Source organism: Odontomachus brunneus, unplaced genomic scaffold (genome assembly GCF_010583005.1).
Source record: "Odontomachus brunneus isolate Ranch 3 - 2012 unplaced genomic scaffold, Obru_v1 Obru_scaffold_013, whole genome shotgun sequence".
Classification (NCBI taxonomy): domain Eukaryota; kingdom Metazoa; phylum Arthropoda; class Insecta; order Hymenoptera; family Formicidae; genus Odontomachus; species Odontomachus brunneus.
Genome location: NW_022639463.1, coordinates 3,269,688 through 3,294,365, shown reverse-complemented (window position 1 = coordinate 3,294,365; position 24,678 = coordinate 3,269,688). Strand labels below are relative to the sequence as shown.

At 36.9% G+C, this 24,678-nt stretch overlaps 4 protein-coding genes and 1 long non-coding RNA gene across 8 annotated transcripts; 4 read left to right on the top strand and 1 right to left on the bottom strand.

Moving 5' to 3' along the window:
- The first annotated feature begins 943 nt into the window (after positions 1-943).
- On the top strand, positions 944-6,560 carry LOC116840917 (probable Dol-P-Man:Man(7)GlcNAc(2)-PP-Dol alpha-1,6-mannosyltransferase). 2 transcript variants are annotated; one of them, XM_032808257.1, is made up of 8 exons: positions 944-1,247; positions 1,642-1,774; positions 2,086-2,259; positions 2,386-2,539; positions 2,788-2,932; positions 3,015-3,241; positions 3,338-3,586; positions 3,712-6,560. In XM_032808257.1, the coding sequence occupies exons 1-8, from the start codon at positions 1,122-1,124 to the stop codon at positions 5,708-5,710; spliced, it is 3,207 nt and encodes a 1,068-aa protein (XP_032664148.1). In that variant the 5' UTR covers positions 944-1,121; the 3' UTR covers positions 5,711-6,560. The 2 variants fall into 2 exon arrangements, with proteins under 2 accessions (XP_032664148.1, XP_032664149.1); XM_032808258.1 differs by lacking the exon at positions 944-1,247 and adding an exon at positions 1,376-1,526.
- Positions 6,561-9,416: 2,856 nt separating this feature from the next.
- On the top strand, positions 9,417-16,097 carry LOC116840960 (transcriptional adapter 2B). Of its 3 annotated transcripts, XM_032808350.1 has the most exons (11): positions 9,417-9,663; positions 9,735-9,832; positions 10,265-10,324; positions 10,459-10,600; positions 10,795-11,012; positions 11,092-11,321; positions 11,426-11,657; positions 12,647-12,696; positions 13,013-13,388; positions 13,477-13,589; positions 14,324-16,097. In XM_032808350.1, exons 1-10 carry the CDS (start codon positions 9,651-9,653, stop codon positions 13,579-13,581), a joined length of 1,524 nt encoding a protein of 507 aa, XP_032664241.1. In that variant the 5' UTR covers positions 9,417-9,650; the 3' UTR covers positions 13,582-13,589; positions 14,324-16,097. The 3 variants fall into 3 exon arrangements, with proteins under 3 accessions (XP_032664241.1, XP_032664240.1, XP_032664242.1); XM_032808349.1 differs by having other exon boundaries at positions 13,477-16,097; XM_032808351.1 differs by lacking the exon at positions 9,735-9,832 and having other exon boundaries at positions 13,477-16,097.
- A 1,461-nt stretch (positions 16,098-17,558) lies between these two features.
- On the top strand, positions 17,559-19,169 carry LOC116840962 (ejaculatory bulb-specific protein 3-like). Its single transcript, XM_032808354.1, has 3 exons — positions 17,559-17,725; positions 18,142-18,342; positions 18,597-19,169. Exons 2-3 carry the CDS (start codon positions 18,144-18,146, stop codon positions 18,791-18,793), a joined length of 396 nt encoding a protein of 131 aa, XP_032664245.1. The 5' UTR covers positions 17,559-17,725; positions 18,142-18,143; the 3' UTR covers positions 18,794-19,169.
- Positions 19,170-19,531: 362 nt separating this feature from the next.
- Positions 19,532-23,414, bottom strand: LOC116840963 (protein sneaky). Its single transcript, XM_032808355.1, has 7 exons — positions 23,124-23,414; positions 22,671-22,886; positions 22,143-22,444; positions 21,695-21,882; positions 21,423-21,594; positions 20,456-20,810; positions 19,532-20,298 (listed from the first exon to the last, which is right to left on the bottom strand). The coding sequence occupies exons 1-7, from the start codon at positions 23,412-23,414 to the stop codon at positions 19,654-19,656; spliced, it is 2,169 nt and encodes a 722-aa protein (XP_032664246.1). The 3' UTR covers positions 19,532-19,653.
- Positions 23,196-24,434, top strand: LOC116840964. The gene is made up of 2 exons (XR_004377456.1): positions 23,196-23,322; positions 24,202-24,434. It is a non-coding gene; the product is annotated as an uncharacterized LOC116840964 (long non-coding RNA).
- Positions 24,435-24,678: the final 244 nt, after the last annotated feature.

Genomic DNA, 24,678 nt, shown 5'->3' with positions numbered 1-24,678 from the left:
ATGCAATGAAAAATGGGGTGTTCCATTTAAAAAAATTAATGTGACCTTGACCTGACCTTCGCTACGCAACCCAAGGTCAAATTGTACTGATGTGATCAGTAAATACATCTTTTTAAACGCCACAACTTTTGTCTAAAACATTTTTTTGTAAAACTTATATTTTTCCTGATATTCGGGCGTCCCGGTACTTTCCGAACACCCTGTATATATATATATATATATTACGCTAAATAAGTCATTACATTTGAAAAATCCTTATAAAATAAACTTTTACTATAAATTACTTTTACTATATACAAATCAATCTTTACTACAAAGAAAAATACAAAATTTCCTCGATATTTTCACCGAAAGAAAATCAATTGAAAATTGGCCAAAAAATTCTAACGACAATTTTTAAAAAATACGTTTCACAAAATAAAATATATCTCAATAAAATATATATATCGATTTTCCTAAAATGTTCCAATAATTTTGTATATACGTATTACGTACAAATTATTAATAATAAATATTATATGTATTACGTCTCGTTAAATAAATCATGACACGTGTAAGATTTTTGTATAAGATAAATAATCTTTACTTTAAAAAAGAATACAACATTCCTTCGATATTTTCACTAAAAGAAAATTGGTCACCAAAAGTTTCAGCTAGTTTAAAAGAAAAATTGATTTTATGTAGGACAAATCAAAATATATCTCAAATTCTTTATCGATTTCCCCGAAACGTTTCGACAATCTTGTGTCTATTGCTATTCGAATACCGCCGCCTTTTTCCACTCGAGCTAGGGCGCGTTCCGTTACATGCTCGCAACACTCGCGAACATCATTCTATCTCTGTTGCTCATAGGTGTTAAACAAAGATATGACGCTCGCGAGCGTTGCGAGCGTGTAACGGAACGCGCCCCTAGAGGCAACGTGCGTCGCACATGCGCTGGAAACTCGGCACCCCGTGAATAACACCAAGCACGTACACGAGATACCGATTTATACCGCAGTATGCGTGGTGTTCGCTGTGTATAGTACGTTTTCCGTGAAGGATTTTCGACCGAGCTATGATGACAAAGTCCGAAAATTTCATGAGTAACATATGCCCGGTATAAGTGCGGTTCTACGATCATGGATCAGCTGATTATCTTGGTGTCGGCGGTGCACTTGTTGTATTGTCCGTTCACGAAAGTCGAGGAAAGCTTCAACATGCAAGCGATGCACGATGTCCTCTACCACGGCTTGAATCTCACAGAGGTAATAATGACTAAAACATTTTATGCGACATCGAGCCACGACCGCAAAGGGCGCATTTATTTCGACTCTCGTGCGTCGTTCGGTTGCCAGTGAAATACGATCGAGCCGACACACGCGCAAAAATGTCTTATATTTAGCATCAGATGCGCGTATTTATAAATCCGCGATCAGCTGATGCCGCACCTAATCATCATCTTTATGCGATAATGGCATGCTAGAGCATGTGTCTCGCGAATTTTTCCACAGTTTAATTGATACCATCGTCTTCCTGCTTCAAAGGTTATGTCTCAAAAAAGATAAACCTTGTGATATGCCTATAAAATAGAATGATCAAAGAGACGGAAAACGAGCATGATTGATGGAACTAATAAATTGCATTTTTTTTCCCGAACAGTACGATCATCATGAATTTCCTGGAGTGGTGCCACGTTCTTTTTTGGGACCTATTATAGTATCCGGTATTGCTTCACCACTAGTGGCAACTATTAATTACCTGAAGCTCAACAAATTTTTTGCTCAGTATGTAGGTAAGGTCTTTCTCCTTTGCAGCATCAAACTCTTTAAAGTTTTACTGAATTGTAAAGCCTGATCTACAATGTGCTTAGGCTCTTTGTGTTCTATTTTTTATCTTCTGTCTTTTTCTGGTTTGAAGCTTAAGGTTTGAGTCAGAAAGAGATCAAGAGAAAGAAGCAAAGAGCATATTGTAATCAGTATTCAGTAATTGATCGCTCCATATATTTAGCTATGATATCATCAACCTTTAGTAATTTTGGAATAAGTGACAACTCTATATCCTATCCTTATAAACAACAAAAGAGGGATATGGTGTTTTTTGCAGTGAGAGCAACTTTGGGGTTACTAGTGATAACTACATTGAAGTTGTACAGGCAAGCCCTGCAAAATATCTTTGGCCTACAGTTTACAAAATGGTTTGTCGCTATAACTGTGACACAATACCATTTCATGTACTATCTCAGTCGTCCACTGCCAAATATAATGGCTATGCCTTTAGGTAACAAAGTAAAGATTCGGTCTTTTTATTGTAAGAGAAAGACAGAATCCATATTATCATACATTACTGTGATAAAAGTTTAGAACAATATGTGTGAAACTAAAGAAATACGATTATATATTGCAGTATTGCTGGCCTTGTACGGATGGTTGAGACAGAGCCATGGGATATTTATCTGGTCGTCAGCTGCAGCGATAATAATATTCAGAGCGGAACTTGCTATACTATTAGGACTATTTCTTTCATACGATATAGCTTACCAGAAACTCTCAGTATCAAGGTATTTATATCATGGACCATTGATTCCTAATACGGCTGTAAGATTACAAAACAGAAGGAAGTAGAATCATCAAGGAACCTTCCGCAAAACTGAGCAAATTTGTAAGCTTCATTATATGTGTCGCGGATTAATGTACAAAACTATGCTTGATTCTGGGCAAATAGTCGATTCTTTAGGTATAATGCTCTTCTCTAAGTCATTCTGTTCACCACAAAATCATGTCTCATAATATTAATAATAATTTTTAGACTGCTTAAAATTGCGGTTCCAGCTGGTATATTGTTCTTAGCACTTAATATTGCCACAGATTCGATATTCTGGAGACGTTTAGTATGGCCTGAAGGTGAAGTGTTTTACTTCAATGCTATACTTAATAAGAGCAGTGAGTGGGGTGTATCCTTTTTTCCAAATAAACTCGATTCGTTGAATACTTTGCATTACTGTATGTATGAATGAACTTGACATATGAGTATAGACATCACCATTTTTGTGGTACTTCTACTCAGCGCTACCGAGAGGTCTGGCACTCTCGTACCTCCTAATTCCCTTGGGAATGCTCTGGGATGCTAGGGTACGCTTGCTCACTGTCCCAGCTATCACATTCGTGATATTATTCTCGTTCTTGCCGCACAAGGAATTGAGATTTATCATATATGTGTTCCCACTGCTAAATGTGAGCGCTGCTGCCGCCTGCCACAGAATGTAAGTATTCCTCCTTGAATGCGCAATCGAGTCCAATCGTACTACAAATCCCCGTAGCTGCATGTAATGCAAACATTGTTTCTCGTTGGGAATTAGATGGGAAAACAGAGCAAAAACAACGTGGAATGGTTTTTTAGCGCTAATAATCCTGGGCCACCTCGTATTAAACACTCTGTTCTCCATGTTTCTGTTATGCGTGGCCGGCTCAAATTACCCAGGAGGTGCGGCGATCGCTAGATTACACAGACTCGAGAGAGACTCGATCGAACCAGTGCACGTGCACATCGACGTGCTGACCGCACAAACAGGAGTTTCGAGATTTACCCAAACCAACGTTTCGTGGACGTAAGTTGCCATCGTTGCGATTAATGTATGAAGTACAATGGAGTGATTAAATATGATCTTTAAATTTGTTTAAGCCCATTCCTGTCTTGTGTTCCCTTTCTGATGGAAGAATGATTATATTACAGTTACTCAAAACAAGAAAACTTAACCGTTGACGATCCTGAAATGCTGCAGTTCACTCATCTCTTGATGGAAGCAAAGAGCAAATATTCCCCAAATATAAAGCTTTATCTCAAAACTCATGACATTGTCGACTCTGTTGATGGATTCTCGCATATAGCGTTAAATTACCACATGTTCCCACCAATTAGGATTAAAACAAAGCCCATCATATTTATTTTGAAGAGGAAAACGAACATCGAATACGATCTTGACAAAGCAAGAGTTATGAAAGATACGAAAGATTTTCTACAACCAATAGATAATGCGGCAGAAGAAATAGAACTAAGTACATTGCGCGAAACAACAGCAGAAACAAAGCCAATATTTGACGACATTGTTGAGTCATTGGAAGAATTTGAAAAGCCTGAGGAAATTGATGAACAAGATGTATCAGATGTTGAGCTTGAACGCATTATGAAAACAAGTAATAATATTGAGGAAGAAACAAACAGGCAGGATGATTTTGCAGATGATAATATGGCATCTGTGGAAAATGTTCAAATTACAAATGTAAATAAGTTATCACCCAATTTCAAAAGTAAAAAAAGAGAAGGAGATTTTGAATTGCAAGAAGATTTCGAGACTGTGTTTAACATTGATAGTGCCAAATCTGATGAAGAAGTAAAACCTAAAATCGAAGAAAACAAAGTTATTAAAGGGAGATTCAAGAACAATCTAAATCTACGCCAAGAAGGTCACAGCTTTAAGGAAACAGTTAAAAAGATGATCCAAGAAAAGATGCAAGAAGTCAAGCAAAAGAGAGAAATTAAGAATGGACGAAAGAACGTGGAACTTCCGATAAAACCGATGAAGAAAGAAAAGAAAGAAGCTGTAGCAACAGAATTGCCAAGAAGGATAAAAATATTAAAGCAAGAACTGAAAGAAACATCAGTCTTGACTGATAAACCAGCAATGGTGAAAGAAAAAGTGAAGGTTACGAAAAAAGTTGTGAGAGATGAAGATACAGTCATCAAACAGAAACTTATTAAAGCAAAAAATATTACACAAAAAATAGATAAAATCAAGGCGATGAAGCATGATTTGGAACAAGTCGTGGATGAGAAAGATACAACTGTGGAACAAGAGAATGAAACCACGGATACAACGGTGGAAAAGATTGCAAAGGCAGAAGATAGTGTTGACACGGAATCGCCCATAATTCCAGAAAAAATTGTACAGGAAGACGACAGAGAAAATGTTAAAATACCGAAACCACTGAACGTAAGAGAAAGCATAAGAAATATCATAAATCAATTTAAAGACTTTGAGAAAGATTTTATATACGATGACGTAGATTCAAAGGCATCAGCATACGATACAAGTGATGTAAATCATATTGAAAGCGACGTGACAGGAAAGGAAAGCAGTGCCGTTAATTATTCTGCAGGAGATGAATATAAACTGGCAGCGAAAGATCCTAGAGACAGTCTAAAAGAAATAATAGATCAATTCAAGTATATTAAGCACGAATTAACTTCGGAGGAAGATGATCAGTTCGATGATATTGCAGCTAAGTATATGGAACGACCAATTGCTGAAACGTTATTACAATTCAGTGAAGCTTTAAAGAGTTTGATGCAGCGAAGGAGAAAGACCTCGTTGCCTGAGCAGGCAAGCAGCTTAAATAATAACAAAGGCGATCAGAGGATCTCAGCGGACTCGTCGCAGACGAAACATGCAAAAGAGACGACAGCTGCTAAAGATGATCGCAATAACGAAAGAGCGGAAGTTTTAAGAGCAAAATCAAAGGTCAAGCAGGAGAGTGTCATCGTAGATAAACCAAAACACAATCTTAATGAGATCTCTGATGCAAACAAAGACTCCAATATGCGAGCTAATACCGAAGAGGTTTCAATGAGTGCTCAACGACATAATGATAAGATCTTAAGTAACGTCGGTAAAATTGATGTCGCAAAGAAAGGAAGTTCACAGAAAAATGCGGGAAATAGTCGGAGCGAATAAATGTTGTTTCCAATTTGAAACAACTGTATAATCGTGACATATGTAAATACGTTTTTCTGTGATATTGAAAACAGTGTATTTTTTAATATATGCTCGTGCATTACCAACACGGAAAGCGTAAAATTTACTTTTCCTATATCTACATGAGATATCCACGATCATTTGATGACGAACATAAGCATGCTTACGTAGACATGGATGAGTTGTATAGCAATATAACTCATGTAGTTCGATATTATCTTTCCAAATCAACGTTTGCATTTAGATGCCACTTAAAGAATTTTTAATTCTCTATTGCCTGATTGTACTAGACATTCCCAATAAACACAAAGTATCATCGATGTTACAATGTCAGCTCAATCATATGGTATATTACGTAACTGTTACTTTGTTATATAACAAAGTAACAGTTACAACCCATATAACACAAATGTTCACTAGATATCCTAAGAATGTTCTAAGAATATTCGAATATTCTTAGAATGTTTTTAGGATATCTATTGAACATTTGTGCTGTATGGGATAATATATCATATGACTGAGCTGACATTGTAATATGGATGATACTTTGTGTTTACTGGGTTTTATTATGCTTACAACAAACTGTTTGTCTAGTTATGAACTGAAACTACTTTTTCTACAAGAATTAACATGCAATATCTAATGAACATGGAATTGATTTCCATCTTGGTATCTGCAGAGCAATTGAGTGCCTTACAAAATCTCTTCCGGAGCTCAAGAAGATGGTAAATGTAAATATACACGTGTATATAAGTGTGCGTAGCCGTGTATATGCACCATTGTACCATGTATTGATATTTTACATATAAAATGAAGTTGTTTAATATTATAGTTGACAAGTTTATTTCTACACACATAACATCTGCCATTATCTCGATATTTCAGACATGCAATTAAAGGTGTGTGTGTATGTGAAGGAAGGTATATCTGTCACGATTAGTACATATGTATACTATTAATTTTTTATAAATTCTTTTATGCTGCGAATTGAATCGATTGTGCTAAGTAAAAGCAGAGCCAGCGTAATTCTATATAATATTTTATCACGTATGCCACCCTTCAAATAAACTGGAAGCCCATCGTCACACTAACAAAATAAATAATATTATTATAAGCTGTAATGTTGAGAAAAAAATTCTTAAGATTGTTTTGAATTGAGTATACCTGCATTCTTGCTTGCTTCAATTTAAATTTTTGAAATGCTTTGTTACATTTTAAAAGTGGCTGGCTTGTGTTGAGTGGTCTTTGTAACAATGAAGTATTGCAAACATGTTGTGTCTAAATTAAGTTAAAATTTTACAATTCGTTTCTGAAACTCGATATTATTCTCAAGTTGTATATTAAATTGTTCCATGCAAAAAATTTATTATTCTCCTATTAAAAATTTTGCTTTAGATCAAATGAGTAACTCTTTTAGAAATGAATAAGTCTTTTGGAAAAAGGATTGGAAAAATGCAACATTGTATATTGAAAGTACCTAATTTCTGAATAATTTATTACATTACCTTACTCCTTATGAAAGATATAATTCTTGACATAATTAATATATAATAGTAATCTTAATGTATATTCTTTGATTAAATCAATTTCACATTGTGTCATTGAAAAATAATTTTATTATCTTATTAGTTGCTAAGCAACCAATTATTTCATAAAGTCTGTTCTTTTTAACATATTTTGCATGTAATTATGCATACATTTTTCTCAATATGTTTCTCTATACACACACACACACACATATATATAATAATAATAATACAATTTGTAGTTTTAAATTAATGTTGTAATAAAAATGTTCAAAATATATATATATATATATATATATATATATATATATATATATATATATATCGAAAATTCGAAATATATATCTGAAAATCGATATATTTTTCGAAAATTTTTATTACAAAATTAATTTAAAACTACAAATTGTATCATCGTACCAAAATAACGCTAGAAATTTGTTTTGTTCAAGTACTCACCGACACTTCCTCCGAACAACTTTTCGACAAATTTCCTCCGATGAGTGGAATTTGAACACGGAACGCGCGATACTTTACCTCGGCACTCCCGACAAACCGTTTCGCGAAACATATGGGGTCTGTTTTCTGTTCCTGCACTGCTGAACTGGTGCAATAAGTTAGAGTGAGACAAGTATATCTTTTCTCACTCTAACTTATTGCACCAGTTGAGCAATGTAGCTAAAAAAAACAGACTAATATTTTCGAGCGCAGTTTCTCGTCGCGACGGACGCACGAAATTTAGTTTCAATACTCCCGGCGAAATCCTCGTCTTCAGCGAATTACGTTAACCGGGCCTCGGAACGTCTTCTCGAATCCGCAGTAACGCGCGAATCTAAACCGCCAAAACTGTTTGAACGGCGCGACAGTTCGGGTCTACTAACTGCGCCTAATTTCACCCGATACCCCGGATGAATGTTACGCTAGAATTCATTTTGACGATACTTTGCGTTCGAGAAACTTACTTCCGACGATCATTCGCGCGCAAGACTCATTCGAAAAGTTTGAGAACAAGATACAATGATTTGCGCGTCGAACTACCGTAACGCAATTGTGTTACTATTGACCCGATACTTTCAACCGACTATTCCGCGATCAGATGTTGTTTGACGACGTTAACTGCATTAGACAAGCAAAAGCTACTTTTGGTACGTTCAATGACGGCAAGTCGAATACGATATTCATCCGCAGGCAAGTCGAAAAAGCGAGAAATATGAGACGACTCACCGAACCCGAACTGCCGCTGCGCCATTACGACACGAAAGACAGATCGTGCCGCTATTGGCTAGTGACTCTTGTCACTAGGGCTAGTTTGCATGACCAAATAAAACCGACTGACTAATTTCCGATGTATAACTTCTGTTGTGTGTCGTGTAGACATTTATGTTATAATATGTTTATACAACATGAATTATCCGTGATAAGAATTGTTTCAAAGAAATTCACTGTAATAAAATCTGGAGGAAACGCAGTGCTACAAACGCGACTGACCAATCGGACGGCACAGTGGCGGTTCAAACTAACCAATAGGAGAGCGGCGTGAGACAATGTACCTGCACCATAGGCCGGTATTCATAGTCGAATCTTATTTCAAGACCGTCTTAAATAATGTCTTAAGATGCGAATACGGCTCTGATCGGTTCATGACATCTTAAGACAGTACTTAAGATGATCTTAAATATAAGATCGGAAATATGAATACCGGCCATAGATGTCTACAGTGTGTACAGATAGACATCTGTGTATGAAGGGCAGAAAATCGAAAGGAAAAGGAACGAGAAGTTTCTGCGCAGAACTAAAAAGAACAGATCTAGGCTGCGTTCGCTTTGGGCGTTTACGCGCTGTATTCGTCATTCTATCTTTATCGCTCATTACATGCGGGAAGAAGATAGAATGACGCTTATAACGCATAAGCGCCCAAAGCGAACGCATCCCTAATATCGCAAGTGTTAGGTTAGAAAATATCTATTTTTTTCTTTTTTTTACAAATTTACGCCAGAGGAATAAATTCCTGATAGATTTGCCGTCGGAATCTCGGATCAATAGATTATCGATGCAAGGACTAATCGATTTCGACGATATCGAAAAGACAATTGACAATGCAACCAATGAGAAAAGAATTGAACATCTAGCATCCCTGCACGACGCGCATGCGCATTCACAACACGACGAAACAGTCGTAAACAAGACCTTTTCTTGTCGCCGTTGTTCATTCGGTTCACACGCCTACGGGTAGAACGAGCGTCTCGCGGGGGAGATCTCGCGATTCTCTCCCGCGTTTTCACGCTAACCCGTGGAGAACATGAGCGCGACGGCGTTACTCTGCGCCTCGTGATACACGATCTCAAGGTGAGCTGCTATGTGCTGACGTCAACCGGGTCGTTCTGGAAGAATCCTGCATGACAATGGCGGGTACGTATTTACGACGCTACACCCTTCGACTATAGCTACTGTATGCGTCATGGTCCACGTATGTCTTTTAGACTTGTACGCGAAGTACAACTGCACCTATTGTCAAGAAGACATTGCGGGCCTACGTGTTAAATGCATCGAATGCCCCGAATTCGATCTCTGCTTGCAGGTAATTTATTGTTTGAACGCGGAATGTCTACGATATCACGTGTCACCCTTCTCCGCCATTCTCTTATCTCCCTTCGTTCTGCACCCCCCTCTCACCTATCATTCCTACACTCTTTCTCGTGGTTCTTGAATGATTCATTTAAGGTTCTTCTGTCTCTATCTTTTTCTTGCTTTCCCTCTTCCCCCTCTCTTTCCTTTTCTACTCCCTTCCTTTTTCATCCTTTCATCCACAAACCTGTAAATAGTCTGATGTAATACACGTGAGCACCTTGATATACCGTAAATTATGATGCTAATGGACTTTCGAGCATTGTTGGCTTATATTATTCGTATTTTGTTTGCAATATAACACAAAGCTTTGAACTTGTTTTATAAATGCTACAAAATAATATAATAAACTATGCATCATATCAATTATGTATGTTATTTATAGTGTTTTTCTTCTGGTGCTGAAATTGGACATCACAAAAATAATCATGCCTATCAATTAATGGTATGTATACAGTCTATAAGATATTTTAGAATTTTATTTTATGTATGTGTGACAATATATTAATTATATATTATGAATTATATATTTTCTAGTAAAATATTTGTATTTATATATACTTGCATATGTAAACTTAGGATTCTGGTACTATCAGTATATTCAATGGCCGTGGGAATTGGACAGCTAAGGAACAGCTTAGGCTTCTGGATGCTATTGAACAATTTGGATTTGGAAATTGGGAGGACATTAGTAAACATATCGAGACACGTTCACCGGAAGGTAATTCTAGTAAATTTCTTTCTGTAAATGCTGCACAACACGGATAAAATAAAAATAAATAAAATAATTGCTCGAGAAACTTTTTAAAAGTAACATCTTATTCATCAAAGAAAGTAATTTGTTACTTGCATATTATACTTTCACAATATAAATACTTCTTCCTGTTGCACTAATAACAAATTTTGTGATTTTAGAGGCAAAAGAAGAATATATTGCAAGATATCTTAATGGTAATATCGGGAAACACACGTGGCCGCCTACAGAGAACTATGTACCAAATCTCACAGATCAGACAAAGTCTGATCATGGGCCCTTGTCACCTGATCTTACATCAAAATTACCACCATTGGATATCACTCCGGATGAAGCCGCCCAATTGGGTTACATGCCGCAACGTGATGACTTTGAAAGGGTAATAAACAGAGACGTTTTGGAGATTCGATATTTTTTAGTATATTTAATAACAAATATTAATGCTCTTCTTCTTCTAGGATTATAACCACGAAGCCGAATCTCTCGTTTCTTCGTTATTCTTGAATCCTGCTGAGGACGATGATCTTGACATTGCACTTAAACTAGCACAAGTTGATATGTATACCAATAATCTGCGCGAGAGAGCGAGACGAAAACGCGTCGTGAGGGATTATCAACTTGTGTCCACATTCTTTGCGTCATCCAGAAAAGACAAAGGAGTAAAAAAGAAACGAACAAAAGAAGAAAAGTATGTTTTATATATCAGTCTTTTGACGCCCTATAACAAATAAAAGAATAATTTATTTTCTTCTCCCACGTCTAATATATATTTTGTTTGTTTGACACACATAGAGAATTCAGGGACAGAATGCGTGTATTCGCACAGTTTTACACAGCACAAGAGCACGAACAGTTCCTAACAAATCTCGAAAGAGAAAGAGAATTGCGTTTACGACTCTCTGAGCTGTATCGATATCGCGAGAATGGAATTACAAGACACGAGGAATGTGCTCATTATGAGCAGGTGGTTGCTCAAACTCAGAGACAGAACGACACAATAGATCATTGGGCGGAGAAAAAATCTGTAAGTGTCCATTTCTATTTGTACGTAAAATCTCGTTGTAAATGATTGCACGCAAAACAAAATCATTTTTATTATTTAACACATATATGTTCATGTATATACACATGTGTACCACATATAGATATATGCACCATCGTAAAAGCTAGTATGGCTCTCGAATTTCAAAAGTTATATTACACATCTTGTCAAAAGTTATATTACACATCTTGTCAAAAGTTATATTACACATCTTGTCAATTTTTTTTTTTACTAAATGTATTGAGGCATGCTGGAACTAAATGTATGTTTATAATGTAAGATGTCATTATAAGAAATATGGGTCTTATACATATAAAGGAATCTATAGCAGACATGAACGATTTATACAGCAATGTTTTTTTACTTGCTACGCGTCAGTTGTTACGCGTGCTGTATTTATATTTTTGTGTATGTTGTCAAAAATATTTAATTCTTGATTGCATTATTGCGTGTTTATTTGCACACATGTAATTTTAGCTTTATTTACATTTAACATATGAAAGAAAAATATTTGGTTTGTACAATATTACAGTATTAATCTCACTCTTATTGTCACGCTTGCTTTATATTAATAAACATGTGTGTATCTCATAGCAATGTTACTGTAACCTTATTGTTGTAATTAACAGTTTTAAATTGAAGTTCATACATAAGCATGCGAGATATAATTAACATCGTAATTGTTTTTTCAAACATTATATGCATACGTTATCACAATATGTGTTATGTGTGACGTGATAAATATAATAATATTACAGCAATAAAAATTAATTGGAAGAATCGTAACTGTTTCTTCACATTCAATCTTTATACATTTTTTTGTACATATGTATGTACAATAAGAATTAAAGTTCAATACCTTTTAACTTTTGTATACACTAGCTTTTGCCTCTTTTTAACTAATTCCATTGTTTGTGGTGCGTGTTGCCAGGCATTTGTGAACAGATTGTATCAGTTTGCATTTCACTTAGGGCAGCAGTGGGCCGTCCACACCAATACATCGCCACACCTCAAAAAGAAGGTGAGATCATTAGTCTCGAGAATTAAATATTACATTTCTCTCTATAAAGAAAGGATAAAGTACGATTATCGTGTCGATACATGTCACATTATCATGTATTGATTGAAAAGTTCTGAACACTTTCATCATTATCTTTAAACATTGCTGTATAAAGTTCCCGTTTGAGTTGCATGAACCTCGTTATAATAATATTATTAAGGTATTCATGAATTTTTGTCATATTGGAATCTTTAAACCCTACAGATATTAACTAGCATGTAGGTAAAGTATTCCAGAATTGCCCACGTATCTTTTCCTTTTCTTTTTGTTGTTAAAGAGAAGAAGAAAAAAATTACTCTTCAATCGACCGAAAGTACACTATAAAACAAGAATTGCCCAGCAACTCCGCGGTCAATCAAACCAGTCACAATCGGACGACGACTCCAGCCAGTCAATTGGTGGAAGCGGATAGCAATCCAAACACTTCCAGCCAACACTCTACTACCAGCTCCAATTCTACACAAGAAAAAGGTTACAACGGCGGCACTGCTACTTCCGGAAAATCTTATTCAACCTCGGCAGATTCTCCGCACGAAAGAGACATAGAATCGGAAGCGGCATCTCATCTTTTAACAAAACAAGAAAAATCTCTGTGTATGCAACTTGACCTAAAACCGACTCAATATTTGACGCAAAAGACATTATTATTGCAGGTGAGTGATGAATCTCAACCGCGATCATCTTTAGTTGTTGTAGTCTTAAACACATCTCGCTATATGTTGATATTTTTTTATGTTACAGGAATATTTGAACGGTAACAGAAGATCGAGTATCGTGCCGCAATCAGAACCAGAGAGCAGGATTCTTCATTATCTGGTAACCAACGGTTTGATCGCAGCCAATTGATAGAGCATGTAAAACTTCATTTTTACCATTTTTTCCACTCTAAGTCATCTCTTCTAATCTTATAAGACAAATTCTAGATATAACTAGAGTTGAAGTCTGATGTAATTAGCGTGTAGGGCAGATAAACGGAGGAAAAAACGAGAAAGAATGCAAGCGTGCTTAGCATATTGTTATGCTTTTGTTGTATATATTCCTTTTTGCGCAATATTTTAAGTTACTGTTGCATCACGTGATTTATCGTGCGATACTCTGTCTCTTCTTCGAGATATATTCACGATCGGACGCTGGTTGGGATATATTTGATTATGCGTTTATGATAAATCCGGCGTTGCATTTAAAATCGATTCTGACAGTGATCAACCAGTCAGTGTTTATATAAGAAAAAACTGACCAATATTTTCTATTTTTTTTCTGACCGTTCTTTTTCTTCATATTCAAGGCTATAAACTAAATTATAATGGATAGTTTGATTAACTAAAAATATTAATTGATGCTGTTAGAATTGATCGTTAATACATTATATTTTACTTATAGCTTCCGAACGGTTGAACGCCGCGTAAGAGAATCTCTTAACACTGCCTACGTAGAGCTATTGAATATATTGCTCAATTAATTCTTCCATTACGTTACCTTCGTATACAGATTATGTCCGTCGAGGACTCTCCTTTTGATTTTAAATGTTATCTGTTACTATATTTGACAATAAGGAAATACTAAAATTTTTAAACGTCCTCCGTTTCAGAATTACGAAGTTATCGCGGTACAGGAACCAAATCAACTTAACAAAATGCGTCTGTGCTTTTTGGATCTTTGTAATCGCAATCGATGTTAAAAATACGGAAACCCTAATTATTTTCTCTTATTAATTAGATGTTTATCGTTATTAATTTATTGATATACTATAACAAATGATAATTTTGGAGATTAACACAGATTAATGACAAGCTAATATAGAGAAAATTTGCTGGATAAATCGACTGACATTTTATATAGTTAAAATGTATTTATTGTGTATCGTGTAAATTACTTGCATGGCATGCAATTATCTACATGATTATATACGTAATAGTATCGCGTATACTTTATCTTATAGTTTGAGAATTCGTGAAAGAAAGAGAGAGAAAAATGACCATTTTTATTGACGAGGAATGAGTTAAGTATTGCTATATGCGTTCAACATCGATAGTGTGTGTGAGAGAGAGAGAGAAAGAGAGAGAGTACGATATTAGGTGATTTATTTGTTGCCTATGTAGATTTTGTATATACAAGAATAGAAAAAAATGTATTTTTAGTGATAATGTGCTCCAAAGCACAAAAAAACAATAATTTTCTTGGCGTGTATCGAATATTGTCATCTTTATCCGCAGACATAAAGGGCTGCGAGAAAATGATAATTCTAAAATTAAAAAGAAAAGAAACATCTTTTGGTCATGTGTGTGGAGAGATATGTTAAGTTTAACGAAAAATATGTCTTTAGGAAACCACACGTAAAAGTAATTTTTTTTCTTTTGTCTTCATAATTTACAAAGAGTGATTGGTAGCAATTGTCGTTTCGCGAAATAGTTAATCGGAGATTTCATTCTTAAGTTTTATTTACTTCTTAAATATAACACTAGAAAATAGAAATCGGTTACGTATAGCTACGTAACGACGTATTTTTAAGTAATTTTATGTGAGTCTTTCCTCCGAAATCCTTGCACTTATTGAAGAATAATGTAACGTTAAGTGGAAGTACGACAAATTCTATCTTGTAGATCCTAAAATTGTGTAAATACGACAACAGCCTATCTGTATATAATAAGGTGGATGAGGGCCGCGTGCGAGTCGGTGACAAATTCTATATATTGGGGGATCTTTCGTTGATAATGCAGCATTTGTATAGTCGGGCGACGCCAAGACACAAAACGGTTCGCTGATATTTTCTATAGGTAATAAAACAAATACCTCCGTTTATTCGACTATATTTGACGACGTCATTGCATCGTCAACGGCTTCCTCCCGTGAGCGTTGAAGCGGCGTATGCGTTCGAAGCAAGCGAGATCATTCGTTGAAAGCCTTGTGCTTGAAAGACTTGTATAAAGTATCGATATCGTATCTTAGCTGTAGGGCTACGACATCGAAATACCAAGGCGTTCTTAGGGGGCGATTTAGATTGAATAAAGAATGGCACGGAGCATAGAGTCGATGGAAGAAAGGTCGCGACGCTTTGACCTTGATGAAATTTTGTACGCGTGCAATATCCAGAAAACTATCGACGCGTCGCGAAACTCATCGGAAGAAAAGGAAACAAGCAAGCGTCGCGACCTTTTTTTCTCTCCACTGCCTACAATAGCTTCGAGTCACGATGAATTATCTCTGCACGACAACCGACACCGCGTGCGGTACGTTTTACGCGCACTATTTTCTCAATAGAACAAAGAAGCTTTACAATCTACGGATTACGATGTACTTGCGATAGAAGGACGAAAGACAGTTGTCGAATGTGCGAAATAAACTGTGCGATATTTTCATTTAAAGACGCGTGGTGATTCGCGATGCTCCACACCTTTGTACTTTCCGTTGCATCCCTATTGTGTGTCTATTGCGTATATTGTAAGCTTGGGGGAAATAGAGTTGTCGTTAATTGCAACGACAGAGTGTTCGTACGTTTCGTGATGTATTTACGGCGATGCACACAATCATGTTCCCGATATTTTAAAAGACGTAGCGGAGAATCAATGAGTCAGTCACAACGACTGGTTCAGCTCGTCGGAGTAGTCGTCTCGTTCGAAGTAGGTTGCGACTTGATTAAAAACATATGACGTGGTTGTAATTTCTCCGTCAGTCAGTTTTTTCTCGTCGTCCTTCGCTTGCGTTTTTGTCGATATCGTGTTTTTTTCTAATTCCTCTAGTCGCATAACAACTAGCTTAATCACATTTTCAATTAAAAAAGCGAGACATGATGGACAGTTTTTACATTTCAACAGAGATTTTCTAAATTTCTTTCGCAAGTGACTTATATCAAAGCATTCGACCATGAATTATTCAGTTCTTCGTATCGTCTGATTTTTGAGTTGATAATCACTTCAATGAACACGCATCACTGATGATCTTGACTGTAATATATGTTGCATAGTGTAACGTACGTCAATGTTGTAAAGGTCAATGTCATTGAAAGTATATATACCCCAGTATAAATGATCATTATTTTCGGATTATTCAAATCACTCGTGAACAAAATAGCAATGACATTCAGGAATATGTTCGAATATGCTCGCAGGAGAAACTGCTGTTGCAGATTTCTTACAAAAATCTTTGGTCTTCCTTCTGAGCTCTCTTTTGTCAATAAAAATGCTTATAAATGTGCTCATAAGCTAAGAAGTCTTATCAGTTACATTTCAAAAAACACTTTCAGCGATACAAGAGAGTTCAGAATATGGGCCTTAGTATTTCCGCGACACAGAAGTAAAAAGAATTTATTCAGAAAATTCCTGATAATCTATAGTGTCTTAATCGGTGAATAAAATTACATATACTTTAGATACCTGATTTAGCAATTAAGATTGTGCGCGAATATGTATGTATGTGCAAAATTATACATAGTTTTTAGGTAAAGTATTTCTAAGAAGAATACAAATACCATTCAAACAAACACTAACTCCATTCACACTACACTTTTTTTTCTTCTCAGCACTTTGCATATAAATACAAAGAGATTAGGTCGTAAATTTAAACTTCATCCTCTCATCTCCTTTAAACGAAGAAAAGAGAAAAACGCATAGTTTGTATAATGCATGATTCACGGAAAACTGTTTTGACTTGTATATAAATTACAAGTTCTATACGCGCGTGTCATCAAGACGATGCCACCTCGTTACCGGGAATCAATCGATTTTTGTATGAGCAGGCGAAGAAAAATAATTACAACGCGTTACTAGAATCGTTATCATTGTTGTAGTTGTCGCCGTTGTCGTCACAGTGTTTTGCAGAGTGCGAAGGTGAAGGTGTCGATCGATGAAGTGGGCTTCGCAGAATGAATCGGTACCATTCCCACCTCGATACCGCGCGATCAAGATGCTATTACGTCAATTCACACGTATATAAGGACAGGTGCCGCGGCTTAAATCTGCACAATTGCATCCGGTTGTGAATAATACGCGCTTAGGTGAAGATTCATTCGTTTGTTTTATGAGCGGCTTAATCGATTTTTCTCATTTATATTGTGACATTGTATGCATTGCGAAGTGAGAACTCACTTTGTGATTTGAAATTATACTCAATTATAAAATTTTCCGTATTTATTCTCGAAAAGTGAACACGTTTGTCGATATTCGCGATTTCGAAGTGTCTACTTTTTTTCAAAATTTTTATCAAATAGATATTGCAATGTGTGAAATAATGACGTAGATTGTTGATAATAAACATTCGTTTCAAACGAACGTTTGTCACCAGTTATTATAATTAACGTATTTTGTAATTGAACCGAATGTATATTGTAGAATACGTACATGAGCATTACGATACTCGTTATATAGCGTGTCGCGATTTTTCTAACTATCTAATATCTCGTGCATGTTGCAGCCATGAAGTTTGCATTAGTGTGCCTGCTCGCCTTCGTTGCTGTCGCCTATGTATACGCACGACCGGAGGAGTACACGAATAAATATGACAACATAGACATAGATCAAATTCTGAACAACGATCGATTGCTGAAACGTTATGCCGACTGCCTACTGGAAAGAGGCTCTGCCAGGTGCCCCCCTGAAGCCGTTGAATTAAAAAGTGAGTGAAAATACAAATAAACGTGTATTTAGTAAGATTTTATCATTGTATTTAACAAATAAATAATTTTAGCGTAATAATAAATTTCAGTTTATTAATTTAATTTATATATCTATATATATTTTTATTTTATTATATAAAATTTAATTCAGTTTTATTTATTTTCATTTAGTTACATGTAACTTTTGATTTGTTAATATTGAATAAATAAGTAATTTTAGTGTAATAACTTTTGTGCTCAATCTGCGTTGCAGGGGTCTTAAAAGAGGCGTTAGAGACCCAATGTGAAAAGTGCAACGATCATCAGAAGGAGGTCGTAAAGAAAGTAGTAAAATTCTTATCCGAGAAGAAGCAGGATATCTGGCGTGATCTAAAGGCTAAATACGATCCGGAGGGGAAATACTCGGTGAATTATGAAGAAATGGCTCGCAAAGAAGGCATCCAGCTTTGATTGGCGCCGAGGGAAAACAAGAATAGTGTCGTAACATAACTATTAAACCCTTGTCTTATTGCGCTTCTATAATCAACGAAATTAATATGTAACGCGCATATGCAAATAAAGTATCGTCCGTAACGCATGCGTCATGATGTATATATGTATTCTAAACGCGTTTAACGCCGATTGTATCCTGCATTATCGCGATCGATCGCTTATTCTGCGCGAGATCACCGAGATATTTTTTCTCACTAATTAATGTTTATCTCGATTATGCAGATGTGGCTACAGCTCCAATGTAAAAACAGTTGTTTGTCAAATGGAAGATTTCCATGTGTAATATCGTAGCAAAAACTGTAACTGCTCCAGAAATATTATCTGTTACTTTGAACGTGTGACGAATCTTGCGTAGAACGTCGCTCAAAAAACTTTCCGCGCGTGACTGAATCACTCGATGACGAATCGTAAGAAGTAGAGACTATCTCGTAAAATTTATTTACGTCATTTGCTTATAACTCGTTTTATTTTTTTTTTTTTATTTCTCTTGTAACACGTTAATATATTGACTGCCCGAGGAGATCACCAGTAACGGCCTTAAAACATTGCTGGATCTAATTTACGTATATTAAACAACCACCACTTCTTCATTGTATATAACAAATAAAATATATAGCTAGTAAGAAGGCAATGAAACTAGGAAATATATGTGATAATAGTGAATTACATATATATCTTTTTTTTATTTAACATCTCGTCTATTTAATATATCTTTGGTAACTTCAAACTTTAATTAAACACAAAGAATAAAAATCAGTATGGCAGTCCACGCGTTAACATGATAGTTTGTGCCTCGACAGTTACCGTCAAGGTTTTATTTAAAGAAGAATATCGTAGTCTTCTGTGTCATCGTCCGTTTCACCGAGATCCGCGCAGGCATAGCAAATCTCACCGATGTCCTGCCAGCACTCAGGACAATGTACGAAGGGACACCCGGGTGTCGTGCATCTACGGAACTCTGGGCCTTTTCTTGGCTCTACTTCGTCGCAAATGAGACACCTGTGACGTGCCGAGGCGAAGAACACTAGCCAGCCACAAAGCGCCGGCCAGCGCTGCCTCAAGGCGAGCCAAGGATCCAATTGATATTCCAACCGACGCGTTCTAACCAGAGCTCTGACCTTAGCACGCATGAACTTGGCATAGCCAAGTCTGCGTCTTAAACTCTCGTTGTAGAGATAGAGCACTCGTCTCTTCTCACGTTTCCTATAGAAGAATGAGCAGATGACGCGCCGTAGTCGCTGGGTATACGCAGTGGTGAAGAGCAGTGCGAAGACACCCAGATAGCTGGAGTAGATTTTGAAGACCACGCGATTCGACAACTCGCTAGGTCGCGGTAAGCAGGCGTTGTTGGATACCACTGTCTTCACCCGTTTCTTCACGTTAAACCCACGGATCACGCTGCGTATGAGAGAGGCGATCATGCCAGTACCGCGGACCTCCAAACTCACGTCGTGATAGCCTGCCTGAAAATTTTGAGAATATTGTTTGGAAAAGAATACACGTGAATGAAAGGTGATATAGTAAATTTCCAGAGACGTGACACATATGAATACTTGTAAAAGACAAAGTCATCTCATATTTATTATTTTTTGCAGTGTCGAGAATAACAAGAATAATTGCCTGCATATACTCCATGTGAGCATGTCTTCTGACCAAGTCGAGCGTCTCGTAAAAGAGTCTGTCCAGCAGCAGAAACGTTGTCACACTTATCGCCTCGAGAATCAGCTTTACCGTTTGTCCGACCAAGTGCACCCGTTCGACCTTGCCCGGTTTCAGACTGTACGGATCCACGAACTTCGATCTCTCAGTCTTCTTCAGAGGCAGCAAAGTCAAACTACTCCGAGCCTTTCTCCTCGCATCGATCTTGCGGAAGTACGACGTCACGTATATATTGTCGTACTCTATTTCGGTTAAGTATTTGTCGTGATACGATTGAGCGCTCAAGATGATCCTCAAGAACACGAAGGACAAGCATCTACATACACATAAAAGGTAAAATATATTTTATATCACATACAATGACAAGTTGTACGTCAATGCTACTGTCCCAGTGAATACAACGTTACATGTAACGTACAAGTTGTAATTTCCTATTCAATAATGTAACTGTTATATAACACGTATGTTATATAACAGTTACATTGTTGAGTAGGAAATTATAACTAACATGTACGTTACATGTAACGTTGTGTTCACTGGAGTGTTTCACAAATGTATATAATTACGTTTATTAAAAAATTAAGCTCTTAAAATAGACTTTGTGCCGGTTTTTCTTTTTACGACTCTAATCTTTAACTTAAATCTTTAACACGGTGATCACCATACTGATTACCATTGATTGTAGAAAAGCTCAATTTATAATTAAATTATTGAAGAGACAGTGTATTTCGTAGTATAGCGTATAACTGATTTTATAGATGCAATTAATTATATTTTAATAATTTATTAAGTCTCATTAAGTAACTTAATAAAATGCAGAAGATTATCGTAGTGTCAATGTGTGGTGACCACTGCGATATATCTAACATATCTGCGATATATCTTAAAAAGCTCATCCAAATCTCTGGAATCAATAGTTATACCGTACCTTTTGATAATTGTCATAATTGATTCGAGGACATTCTTGCGTGCATTGAAGTCATGCATCACAGCTTCCGCGGCGTCCGTAGCGTCGTGGAGATCGAGGATTACCGGAGGCTTCACGACCTTATATTGCAACTTTGCTTCCCTGAGACTTTTGCTGAACGTATCTCTGGCTCCTTCACGAAGCAGATAATATCTTCGGGAATACAGTGAATTTAATGCGACGCGATCGTTCCTAAATTTTCAACCGCGCGATCTCAAATAATATTTATTAACTTTTCAGAGCGACGTAGCCCTCGCCGATGCCGGAGTCCACTTTTCCTTCAGGGTCGCAGATGTTAGAGCCGCCCAGGGCCTGCACCAGGTTGCACACGAAGGTAAGTTTCATCGGCCAGCACAGTAGCCAGGCTGCGAAGACTGTTACTTTCTCGTAACACTTGTCGTAAGCGTCGGCGAACATGTCTCTGAAAAATGTCACTACGCGTTATTTTCGCGAAACTTTTATTTACAATTTCTCTTAACGAGAGAGAGAGAGAAAGGGAAACTTGAAATTCAAAAAAAGAATCTTCATTATTTGTCATTGTTTTTAGTTTTATTTTTATCTTAATTACTATTACCTTGATCTCTTATTATTATATAGTTTATTTTACACACTTTCTTTATCGTTTATCATTATTTAGAACAATTATCGTTATATTAGGATAATTCTGTCTTGATATCTTGCCTGCAGCGTTCGGCACCGCGACTAAGCTGTTCTTCGCAACGTGCCTCGATCTTTCTCTTGTACTTCGCCTCGTAAACATCCGCCTCAGACTTCGCCTTCGCGATCTCTTTCTCATGTTTCTCCTCGATCTCGTCGCTTCTTTTGGTATCGTCGTGAAGCTCATCCAAATAATCGTTCTCCTCTTTCAATCGCCTCATCTCCTCCTCGCCCTCGATTTCCTCGACTATCGGGCTCATCAAATCTCTCACCGACGATAAAGTATCCTTTAACTCGCTCGCGTCCGCTTTCATGGCCAACACCGCCTGCATCATACGAGAGTTTTGATGAAATTCAACGTCGTCGTGATTGCGCATTACCTTGACTCATTTGTCAGACGGATAACATTCTTCTGCCGATGACGTGTTATTCAAATAGATCCTACAATCGCGTGTAGAGAGACTACTCCGCGAAATTTTTAAGTTCTCTTTGTATGCATTCATTCATAAATGTAAAAATTATATATTCATTTTAGATTTAATGGCTGGATACCTGCTGGAAAGGACCGAACATGAGGTCGAATCGCGTCTTGGTGAGATTGTACGTGAGTTGCGTTGTACAAGCGAAAGTTCTCACTACTTCTTTGCCATTATACGTTAGATTGAATATCGGGCCCGCTATTACGTATCCCAAGACAAGCGCTCTCAAGACGTTGCGTCCAGATCGGCCGAGGAAAGTCGGGATCGTCAACAAGCAGATGCATCTCACCTATTTGGAGCAGCAAAACACCACTTTGAACAATCTTTTCAAACAAAACGAAGTAGAGAACAATTGGGCAAACGCGTCTCTCTCGTAGAACGGAATATTCATTTCTGTTGTCTGAATTTGACGGTTACATCGGACAAGTAACATAATCGGAAGGAAAAAGAGAACAGAAGAGACTTAAAAATCTGTCGCTTTTAACAACGATAGACCGAATTTTGCGACTGAGACGAGCGAGATTACCTGTATCGACAATGCGCATCCTATCGATAGCATCACGACGAGAACGGCTCCCAGGATGGCACTAGTGTACGTATCGAATTGTAGATCAACGATTATGCCCTCGTACAAAACGACAGCTGCGCCGAGTCCAAAGAGAAATCCGATGAAGGCCCTCGCTTTCCGATGAGTGCCGATTGGGTCATAGCAGATGTGGAAGAGGGTTGGACATTTTTTCAGATAATATTTCAGAAAATCCCTCCGCGCTCCCTCGATCAGGCGACCGCAACGATTAATCCGCTCTAGGCCGGGCATAGCACTTTCTTTTTTTTTTCTTCCTCTTTTTTTCTTTTTCGTGAAACCCACGGATCTTCGTTAAATAAGTTACTTTGTCGCGAAACGCGAGATTCTCTCGCAGGAAACTCTCGAGGTTAGTCCCTGAAATGAGCCGAATGTGTGTGAATGTTCGTCGCATCGATTCACCGCGTACGGTTATGTATTTCCGCTTCTCGAAAGTAGGACATAATGATTATTATCGAAATTGCGACGATGATTACACAAGGGAATTTCCGCGAGTCGATCTTGTGCGCCCCACCACACGGTCGACCGATATGACGTTACGATTACTGGTAATTTCGACGAGGACAAAGATGTTTCAATTTACATTTACGCATCGAAGAAGTTTTCCGAGAGCAGGTGGATAACAAGAGGCTGAAACGGGCGTTCTTTACACGAATCGTCGAAGGTCGCGTCGCGTAAATCCCCATCTACATAAGACGCAGAACGCGGGTCGCAGGTCGCAAGAAATAAACGCGCGTAAGGCAGAAATCTTACTCAGCGTTTGTTTCTTGCGACCTGCGACCCGCGTTCTGCGTCTTATGTAGATGGGGCTTAACGCATCGCGCATAAAATACGAGGAAAAAAATTAGAGCATGAGAAAAATTCTCGTGAATTCTTCGTCTGCCGGGCGAATTTTCCTATTTGTATCTTTTTCTGCATTTGACACGAATAATTTTATAAAAATATGAAATAAAAATTGGGAACTAAGTTAGAAAATTGAAGAAACGTAAATTCAAATAATGAATATTTTCCCAATTTTCAGGATTGGACTTAGGGGACAGCGGGGCACAGAGGACCACCGCTTATAAAACATAAGTAAACAAACGCCATTTGTTTGAAAATGAAGAAATTACAATAAACAGACAATCACAAATAGTGTAATGACAGTAGGCCATATAAACAAACCTAGAAAGTTGTAACGAACAAACTGCAAAAGGATCACTTTTGAAGATACACTCGTTAAAATGTAATATTAATAAAGTTCGTATAAAGTAATGACATAGTATTATTATTGTGAAATCAAGTTTTATAACGTATCTACAATATATTAAAGAAGTTATGTGTATATTTATATTATTTTTACATTGTCATATAGACATAAATACGTGTATTTTATTGTAAAGTGTGTGTTTGGGGCACAGAGGTCCGGGATTATTGGGGGCATATATATTTATATATATATATATATATATATATATATATATATATATATATATATATATATATATATATATATATA